The 10,698-nt window shown below is 47.1% G+C and overlaps 1 protein-coding gene across 9 annotated transcripts in view; it reads left to right on the top strand.

Annotated features, from left to right (window-relative positions):
• The first annotated feature begins 6,789 nt into the window (after positions 1-6,789).
• The window catches only part of LOC102149368 (cilia- and flagella-associated protein 221), a 117,917-nt gene continuing 114,008 nt past the window's right edge, over positions 6,790-10,698 (top strand). For 6 of the 9 annotated variants that reach the window (XR_011428159.1, XR_002801489.2, XR_002801490.2 and 3 more), the window contains exons 1-2: positions 6,790-7,165; positions 8,806-8,991. Coding sequence is in view for 3 of the 9 variants with exons in the window: in XM_023622759.2 (XP_023478527.2) it covers positions 8,853-8,991 (139 nt within the window). In the remaining 6 variants the exon portion in view is untranslated. The remainder of the gene's footprint in view (positions 7,166-8,805; positions 8,992-10,698) is intronic. The other 3 variants (XR_011428160.1, XM_070240685.1, XR_011428161.1) reach the window with 2 other exon arrangements.

The following is a 10,698-nucleotide window of genomic DNA, read 5'->3' as shown; positions in this document are numbered from 1 at the left end:
AAAGTTATAAGACCACCCAATAACCAGACCCCACCTGCAGTGATATCATTTTAACAACTTTTCTTTACATAATCTTTCCTTTGTCTTGTAAAGAAATAACTCACATACCTATGCTTATAAGTTTAGCTCTAACCCTCAACCCATCACAGCTCTCCACTGCCCACGGGCCCTGTCCCCACGCTGCAGCTCTCCACTGCCCATGGGTCCTGTCCCCATGCTGTTCTCTGAATAAAGGAGCACTACCACCAGACCTTCAGAGTCCAAGAAAACTTTCTTTTGACTCCTCAGCTCACCGAGCCCGCATCAAATCCATTTCTGTTACTTATAATGTGGGAGACTGGAATTGGCCACCCCAAAATATGTCTCTTTGGCGTGAGGATTATTTTGGGCTGGTTACTTTTAAAAACTGCAGACACGAGAGAAACTCTGAAAAGCAGAAGTTGCCCTTTGTAAGAGACACTTACATTTGTAAGGGAAATCTCCATCTGTAAAGGTGGCTCCCTCTCTGTACCAGGAAGAAGGGGGGGATGAGCTTATCTCTAGAAACTCTTATCAATATGGAAGGCAAGGACTTAAACCTTCACATTAGCCTTACTCTTGTTTACTGTGCTTTTCTGGTAATCTCCCATAACTGACTACCCCCACCCCAACCCTCCTTTGTAGCTGAAGATGGTATTTAAGATGAGAACCTCCGCCAATTTGTCGAGTTGCTCGGTTTTTCTGGGTCTCTCCCATGTAGACATGTCATAAAGCTTTGTTTAGTTTTCTCCTGTTATTCTGTGTCATGTGAATTTAATTCATAGCCCAGCCAGAAGGACCTAGAGTGGGTAGAGGAAATATCTTCCTCCCCTACGATAACAAAAAGGGTCCTGATATACACTTAGGAAGGCTTCCCAAGAAGGTGGCATTTCAGCTGAGGGGCTGGTTTGGCAGTGGGGGGTGAGGAGAACATTGGGGAAGGAGTGAGGGGTGGTCTGTCCCTGGGTATTGGGTCTAAGGCCCTCACCAAATGACTGCATCAATGGCATGGACTTGCTCCGCCCCTTCAGGTGCTCAATAAACCAAAGAGGTCTGTCTTCTCCTGAGCATGAGCTTTACCGGAAACAGAGTTAATGTATTATTGATGAGCCATAAATAATGGGGTAAGCATGATTTCCCAGTTAGTGTTGAAGTACAAAAGTATAACACTGACATTTTAATGAGGTTTTTATGGTCCAGGCTACTGTTTACACTCTGGAAATGTGGGCTGGCTTTCTCAGGAAAGCAGTTTTTCCTTTACGTTTCTTATTTTCCTCCTCCATTTGTCAGCAGCCTTTTGAATATTTCTATGAAATATTATAGTTAAGACAGGTCATATGAAAGAGTGCAAATACAACTGTATTTGAAAGACAATGTTGCTAGTGCTCCCAAGGCCTTGTCTTCACTGGATGCAGCAAATAAAGGTCAGGGGCACCCCAACCTCCCACAGGCTCCCTACATTTCTGCCTGACAAGGCAGTTTGGCTCGGCATACAGAAAAGAGTATTGGCAACAGACAAACCTGGGTTCAAATCCTGACTTAGTCTCCAATTAGCCATGTGACCTTGGGCACGTTACTTTAGCCCTCTAAGCCTCAATTTCTTCATTTGTATAATGGAGAAAATAACACCCATCTTTCAGCAATGCTATGAGGTTGAAAATAATTCAATGCAATTAAATTGTCTGGGTATGCAAATTAAGATGCATTTGGCTGCAGATAATAGACAAACCAACTCAAACTGGCTGAAACAATAATAATGATGAGAATTGGCTCACATGACAGGGAGTCCAGAGAGAAAGCACGTATCAGGGTGGCCTAATGCATGGCGCAGGCTCTGTTTGCCCGGGTTCTCTTGGCTCTGCCCTCCTCTGAGTTGGATAACCTCAGGCTGGCAGCAAGATGGCTACAGCAGTTCTGTAGCCTCATTTCCACAATCGGTGCCAGAGGAACAGAGAATGTGGTACTCTTTTGAGATGTTGACTCTTCTGCATCAAAAAGTGGAGTTGATGTTCCCTCTTCTTATACTGGGCGGACCTTTATAACGGCCTCAACTGATAGAATGAAGTGGAAGTGATGCTGCACAACTTTCAAGGCTGGGTCATAAAAGGAAACACAGCTTTAAGCCTGGTCCTCTCCTGGGACACTTGCCCTCGGAACCCAGTGACCACACTGTTGGGAGGTCCAGGTCATGGGTAGGTATTTTGGCCAAGAGTATCCTCTAGGCTCCCAGCTGACAGCTTAGCATCAACCACCAGATGATGCCTTCAGACGATTCCACCTCCCGGTTTTCAGGTCTTCCAACTGAAGGCCCAGACATTATGGAGCAGAAGCAAGCCATCTCTGCTGTGCCCTGTCTGAATTCCTGTCCCACAGAAACCGTGAGAGGTTGTAAAGGATTATAGTTGTTTTAAGCCTCTGAGTGTTGGGGTAATTTGGTATGGAGAAATACATAATGAATACAACATAAAATTTTTTAAAATTCTTCAAAGCAAAAACCATTAACAGTAAAGTCAAACGACAAACTGGAGGAAAATTTTTTCAACACCGATCATAGAACAAAAGACTAATGTCCCTAAAAGTATAAAGAGCCCCAACAACTCAATAAGAAAAAGATCAAGAACCCAATGGACAAATGGGTAAAGGACATGGATTTACAGAAAAGGAAACACAAATGTCTCCTAAACATGAAACACGCTCACCTTCACTTATCGTTAGAGAAATACAACGTAAAACCATAGCAAAATACTATTTTCTACACATGAGATCAGCAAAAATATAAAAGTTTTATAATGTATTCTGTTAGTGAGGATGCAAGGAAACAAGCACTCTCATGCATTACAAGTAGGAGTAAAGATTGATGCAAAGCCCATGGGAGACAACTTGTCAATAGTTAGCAGTAGTACAAACGCACAGACCCTGTGACCCAGCACTTCTAATTTGGGAACTTTTCCTACAAATATACTCGCATGTAAATGAATGGATGGATGTACAAGTTTGTACAAATTACCTGTGCATTTGTATAAATCATTACAACACAGTTTACAGTAGCAAAAGATCAGGAACAATCTACGTATCCAACAATAGGAAACTGGTTACATAAATTACGGAATATTTGCAGCCATAAAAAGAATGAGGAGGAGCTGGCCTGGTGGCACAGTGGTTAATTTCACATGCTCCATTTCAGTGGCCTGGGGTTTGTGGGTTCAGATCCTAGGTGTGGACCTACATACCACTTGTGAAGCCACGCTGTGGTGGCGTCCCACATACAAAGTAGAGGAAGATTGGCACAGATGTTAGCTCAGCAATAATCTTCCTCACGCAAAAAGAGGAAGATTGGCAATATATAGTAGCTCAGGGCCAATCTTCCTTCCCAAAGTCAAACAAACAAACAAACAAACAATGAGCAGGTACTTCACGTACAGATACTGAGAGATCACCTAGATATATTTTTAAGTGAAAAAAGAAGAGTCAGAAGAGTAAGCTATTTGGGCTTTTAAACAGGGGATGAACTTCTTACACATACAAGCATACATATAATTGTATAACATATTCCTGGAAAGATAAATAAGAATCTGGTAATGTGAGTTACCTCTGGGAAAGGGAACCTGGTAGCTAAAGGACAGAGAGAGGATGAAGATTTTGTACTTCTTGAATTTTGAACCCTATGAATATATTGTTCATAATATGTATTATATATAAACTATGAATATAAATATATAATCTATAACATAAGTATAGATATGTATAAATTTAGAACTCGGCATAACTCATGGATGACAATTGTACAAACACTTTGGAGGTCCCCCATGTGCCAGGCAGGGTGCCAGGTGGTGAGGACACAGTGGCGACCAAGTCAGCCTTCACTGAATTCACAGTCTAGCGAGACGGGCATCACAGAGGTAAACCCACCAGCCAGAATCACGCACGGAGCGGAGAGAACCCCGTGCTGGGAGAGAGGACAGTGGGGTGGGGCCCGATTTAGAAAGGGAAGCAGGGGAAGCCCCTCGGAGGAAGGGATCCTCAGGCCGAGGAGGCATTAGCCCAGCTTCTGCTTACTTAGTGCCACAGCGATATCTATCCCCAAACCGGCCAGCTTGAAACGACCACCATGTTATTATATCTCACGAATTCTGGGGTCAGAAATTCGGGCAGGACTGGATGGGGCAGTTAAAGCAGTCACAGACCCGCCCAGATTCCAGGGGCGGGCACAAGGCCCCACTCTCCTCACGAGGAGCGTCAGAGGGTTTTCGGCCAGCTTTCACCCCACGCCAAGCAGAGGGGGTGCGGGAGCACAGGGGCCGGGGTGAGGAGAGAGTGGAGAGGGGCCGGCAGTCAGGTCCTGCAGAGCCTTGAGAGGTGTGTTAAGGGTTTTGAATTTTAGTTTCTGCACAACGTGGAGCCACCAAGGAGTCTGGAGCAAGGAAATTAGCCGCTCCCCTGTGCTGCTTCCCCGCCGCTGTCACGCTCATGTCACCGCGTTAGTCCGGCGGAGGCTGGGACACCTTCGTATTCCGCTCATTGTAAGTGCTAAGTGAAATAAATGTGAAATACATAAATGAACTGATTAATAAGTGATTATCTAAAACCGCTGTAATTGTAGGGCATCAGTTCAGTGATTTCCAAACTTTAATATGTCTATGAATCTCCAGGGGTATTTCATTAGAAGTAAAAAACGCAGATTCTGATTCAGCAGGTCTGAGGTGACCTGAAATTGTGCCTTTCTAATAAGTTCCTGTGCGACAGTTCACACTTGAATAGTGAGTGTTTAGAAATCATTGTATGTCAGAATGTTTTCAGCTGAAAGAAAGAGATAACGGGATGCGGTACCAAACAGTCAGAGGTGGAATGATGTCATCCAGGGCCAGCTTCTGCTTCCTGTCTCTGCTGTCCTCGTCACCAGCTTCACCCTCATGCTAGGGCCCGTCGTGGCCTCTGCTGGCCACTGCAGTTCCAAGGAATCACTCTGGACACTACAATGTCCAGAAAGAGAAACACACTCTATCTCCGGACATCTCTTTCTTAGGAGAGAGGAAGCCTTTTCCAGGGGGCCCCAGAAGCCTTCCCCTAATGTCTCTGTGGCCAGAATAGGGTTATGTATTCAACCGTAACCAATTGTGAGCAAGAGGATCCGGAACTCCATGACTGGCCAAGACTCATCAGGATCTCCTGCTGGAACTGGGAATCTGGGGAACTGGGGTTTGAGGAGAAAACAGAGCAAAGCTGGGGTTCTGTTTGTAAGAAAGTGAAAGCAGGCAACCAGCAGTGTCCGCTACACTGTAGTATGCAGTCTGGTTACTTGATTGTACAGAGACCTACGTATTATATCTAGATCCGTATCTATATCTATCTTTATGTATAAAATAGGGAGTTTGTCAATTTTTCTAAGAAAAAATTTAAGTACAAATTAAAAAGTCTTACTCAATACCCATTAAAAAGTGTATGGAAACAAGCATTTGATGATTTGAGCTGGGGTGGAAAGGTCTGGGACTACGGGGAACAGGGCACCTGTTCTGAACGCTACCACCTTGTGGGGCAGAAGACAGAAGGAGCTAAAGCAACCGACTATATAAACAAAGGAAACTTTTTACTCGTGTGGCCAGAGTTCCTGGGCAATCACCATGAACAGAGAACTGTGTCAAGGGCTGTGGGAGATCCGAAGATAAGGCACAGTCCCCTCCCCCTAAGAACTCCGCAGTTTAAGACACATATACAAATAATGATGAGTGAAGCACATAAAAAATAAGTGCCCAGAGAGATGGTGGAACAAAGTGTATGGAAGCCTAGAAAAGGACACAGTCCTCCCGGCTTGAAGGATCATGAGGAGGACAGGGGATGTACCATTTCTAGTGTTAGCCTTGAAAGATGGGGAGATCTTTAATCAGTGGTGATGGTACAGGAGCGGGAAGGATTGGAGAATGGAAAGGTGGAAAAAATGAACATTCCCAGTGGAGGGGGAAAAAAAACCCCACATTCAGCACAAGTGATGTGGGTATGAGAAAGGCAAGCACCCTCACTGGATTCCTACTGCAATCTCTTATCAATAGGAAACCATGAATAACATCAAGTAAGTGTCAAGTCATACAAGGAGGGAGGGAGACAAGGACGGCTCCTGGGAAGAGAGAGGCCTGAGCCCTCTGTGTAAGGATCATGTCCCCGGAGAAGCAGGCTGTAGCCCGGGCAGGGGGTCAGGGGAGCAGGCCCAGTTTCACAGTTTATGACCCTAACTACCAGCATCGAGGACAGAAACGGTTTCTTCAATGAATAAATTGCAAAAACAACAAAAAAATATGAAGGAAGAATCTATTGATTAAAAGTGACCTAAAAGACACAATATGTGGTTTGATTCAAACTGGCCAACTCTAAGAGAAATATTTTATGACATTTATGAGACAATTGAGTATTGGGTATTTGAAGATGTTAAGAAATTATTGTGATTTTTTTAGGTACTGGTATTCTGGTTATGTTTTTTAAAAGAGGCTTTATCTTTTGGAGGTATATTCTGAAATACGGATGAAATGATGTCTGGGATTTTCTTTAAAATAACACAGGAAGTAGGAGAAAGGTACAGATGAAAGAAATCGGCCGTGATTTGGTAACTGTTGCAAGTGGGTGTTGAAGGTTCATTATGCTATTCTGTCCAGCTTTGTACCTGTTTGAAATTTACCATAACAGACAATGTAAAACAAATTATTTATATTGAAGTCGGGAGTCCCAGAAAGCAGCTCTGTCGGGAAGCTCCACCCCCTGCTCTTTGGCTGGCCCCGCCCCTCTGGGTGCGCGCAGGTTTCCAGTCCCCGGTGTCTCCCGACTTTCTCATCTCCCCTCGGGAATCCCTTCGCCTCCCACCTCCTAAGTCGCGCTCTGTCTTCTCCCGCAGGCCCCGCAGACTGCTCCGAGTCCCCGGAAGTCACTCGTGTCCTCCGGACCTCGAGCCGCGGGCCCGACTTCCCCTCGTCCCCGGGGAATTTGGTCTCGTCCTGGCGCAGACCCTGGGAGCGCGTCCGCGTCGTCATGGCGACGGGCGGAGCAGGCGCTGGCTCCCGTGAATCCGGCCCGGGAACCAGCTCCACTGTGAGCCGCCTGGGACCTGGGGCGCGGGGTGGCTCCCTTGGCCGCCGCCGAGCTGCTGAGGCAGCCTGAGCTCCAGGTGGGTGTCCAGCCGCCAAGTCAGCGCGGCCCCGGGGTCGGAGGAGAGGTCGGGCCTAAAGGGTTAAATGGGGCTGCGGGCGGTGCGTGGGTCTGGGGTCGACCCTGGCCCCTAGCAGGGGATGGAGTAAGGGCCCCCGAGGGGAGCAGACGTTTGGCAAGTGTGAGAGGGCCTGCCCCATGGTGGATTCGGCGAGGGGACCGAGGATGTGGGGGTATGAAAAGGGAGAAAAGTTCACCCTGGGGGTGAGCGAACTGGAATAGGAGCGTGTGTGAGAATGTTCAGCTGTTGTACCTGCCTGAAGAGGGCAGGGAGTTTGAGGGACCCAGAGAAGGGGCCTGAGAGTGAGCTTGGCGCAGGTGTCGAGGGGCTGAAGGGGAATGGAGCAGGCGGGTGGAGGCTGAGCTGGGAAGGGGGAATCCTCAGCCATGCCAGTGAGAGCAACGGCGAGGGGTGGGAACGACGCAGAAACTTCTTTCAGAAAGTGATTATTAAGCACTTCCTTGAGTCCAGTCACTCTATTTTGCTTGTTGCTGTAGACTATTCCGGGCATCTAAAGCTATGAGCCTTCTCAAACGAACAAAAAGCAAGCACATAAAGATCCACACATGATTTTACATTGAATCTGGGGCTTCACAGAGCAGCCCCCCAGCCTGTACCAGGGCCCCAAGTTAAGAGACTCAGCTGTGGAAGATATAAAGAGTGTGGGATCTGTAAAGTGCCCTTACAGGGCACTAAATTATTAACACCAGATGAGCAGTAGAGGCAGTAACTGCTAAAGAACCTTAAAGGACGTTGCAGTCAGTGTGAACTTTATGAAGAGGGTGGAACTTAAAATGAGTGTGTTAGGGGGAGGCAAGTCTGACAAGGGTCCCACATGACCCAGGACCCTAGGTCCTAGGAGAGCCTCCAGGGGGTGGAGGAGCTCTGTGGCTTTCCACCTCTCACCCTGTTAGGAGAGGGGCCCAGGAAGGTGACACATAAATGCCATGTCCTGTAAAGTGTTTCCACATGTTAAGGGGTGTCATGCTCACAGGCATCTAAGAAACTGATTTGGAGAAATCTCAGAAAGAAGAGGCCTGTTTCACTGTTTACTTCAACACTTTCCAAACTTACTCGACTGCGAGTGCCTTTCTTTTCCCCTCCACGTGCCCCTATTAACAGCTAAGAAGCACCAGGACCACATTTTGGGAAAAGCTCTTGAAAAGAATTAAGGACCATGGAAGGGTTTTGAGCAATGGCACAATATTGGGTCGTGATGTGTGATGCAGGGAGTTGAATGGGACAGCCGTGTCTGGGAATGGAGTGGCCAGCAGAGAGGCCAGAGGCAGGGCAGGCCTGAGCCACGGTAAACCAGGCAGTGACAAGGAGTTGAATGGGACAGCCGTGTCTGGGAATGGAGTGGCCAGCAGAGAGGCCAGAGGCAGGGCAGGCCTGAGCCACAGTAAACCAGGCAGTGACAAGGAGTTGAATGGGACAGCCGTGTCTGGGAATGGAGTGGCCGGCAGAGAGGCCAGAGGCAGGGCAGGCCTGAGCCACGGTAAACCAGGCAGTGACAAGAGGTGCATTTGTCCAGGATTGAGAAAAAGAACGTGTGTGGTTTCCCACGGATGATTAGACTGCTACTGTTTCCTTTCCAGGAAATGACCCTTGGCTCTAAAAAGAGGACCCCATTTTTCATGATAAAATGGCACCAGTGAAAACCCCCAGCAGAAAACCAAAGAATGCTGAGGAACCGTTTAATAACGTCTCGCCCGTCCTTTTGAAGAGTCTAGTGGAGGAGCCCAAGGGAAGAACAGAAGTACCTAATCACCTCTTAGAATCGAGTAAGTGGTTAGGAAACAGATTTGCTTTACAGCTCACGTCTTCCCAGGGGATCCAAAGTCCAGAAAGCATAATGGAATTTTTGGTGCTGATTTATCTGTGTTGTTTCATAGGCTCATAATAGTTTTTCTTATTAAGAGCAGTGGTTCTATTTAGGTCCATCCACTTCACTGATAGATTTTTGTGGTGCAGATTATTCACCAGGTTCTGTTGCTTCCACATCCTCAGATATCTTTCCATCTGTCCCCAGTGCCTGTTCCTCATCCTCAGCAGGTCACCAGACTATTGTAGTGCCCTCCTCCCTGGCCACACTCTCCTCGGGACCCCCTTTCACACCCCAATCAGTTTCCTTTGCAGAGTCCTGGCTCTCTCCTGTCCCTGTCCTGCTCAGATGTGCTCAGCGGTTCCCCTTGCACACAGAATAAAGTTGCACTTCCTTCTCTGGGCATTTGGTCCCCTTTGCTGTTGATCTGAACCTGCCCGCCCAGTGCCATCCCCTGCCGTCCCCTCTATCCTCAGCTCCAGCCACGCCATGTTACTCCTGCTCCTTCGAGACTGCATGCATTTCATACCTTCTTGCCTTTTTTCAAGCACGTTCCCTAGTGTGAAAAGTCTGGTAAATCCTGTAGCTATTATGTAAAAGCGAATCATTTTGCCTCATTATTCTCACTTAAGCCACATAACCTCATGAGATACGCTCTCCTTCCATTTTACTGTTGAGGAAGCTGAGACTCAGGTCAGATGAGTTCCCCAAGGTGGTGCAGCTAGGTGGCGAGTTGGTGTTCAGCTGATGCCGCGCGATGTCCAGCCGGTCTTCAAGGCCCACCGCAAATGCTGGAAATGTAGTGTTTCGGTGTCGTTCTTTCATCTCTGTAGAACTTGAGTGCAAGTTAGTATGCTTGACCATTTCTGGGCGTTAACAGAAAAATGCCTGTTTCATGTCTATTTTGTGGCCCTAAAAACAAAACCCTCAGCATTAAAAAAATTACCAAATAATGTCAATTTCAATACTTAAAAAATTACCAAATAACCTACAGAGATTGTCAGTCCCCCTGAAACACCATCTTTACCCCATTCCAGCCCTTCAGTTGGGCCCAACGCTGATGAGAGTGACAGCTTACCTGGTGAGGAGCAGAAACCCCAACCACTTCACACCCACTTCAGATGTATGCTGGGATCACAGCTAAGGGGTGGTGTAAGGCTGTCCGTGCCTCACAGGATTTGGGTGCAGCCAAGGCTGAAAGGTTATCGTTCGTTAGAAATTGGGCAGTGCTTTCATATTGAGGGAGGCTGCTTAGTGGGGGGAGTCAGACAGACCTGGGCTTGGTTTTTAACCGTCAGCTGTGGGCGAGTTGCTTAGTATTGTAGAGTCTCAGCATCCTCATCTGCAGAGTGGAAATTATACCTACCCCGTAGCATAGGACTGGGGATAACAAACAAATGCCTGGTGTAAAGCCCTGATGGTGCAGAAACGAGCGTGTAGCGGGTTCTCAGTGCCTGCTCCGCACGGCTCAGCGCCTGCTGAGTGAAGAGCTGGGGGGTTTGTAGACCCAGACACTTGTGAGCTCAGCTGTGTTAACCGTGTTCTCAAAACTGGGGGGAAAAAAAGACACTCATGTTACAACAATAGCAGTTTGAGACTTTCCTGTCCAGAGCAATAATTATTCATAGCTGTCAGACTACTCTATATCACACTGTAATTCTATTCA

The sequence above is a fragment of the Equus caballus genome, chromosome 18 (assembly GCF_041296265.1).
Source record: "Equus caballus isolate H_3958 breed thoroughbred chromosome 18, TB-T2T, whole genome shotgun sequence".
NCBI lineage: Eukaryota > Metazoa > Chordata > Mammalia > Perissodactyla > Equidae > Equus > Equus caballus.
This window is presented reverse-complemented; position numbering and strand designations above follow the sequence as displayed.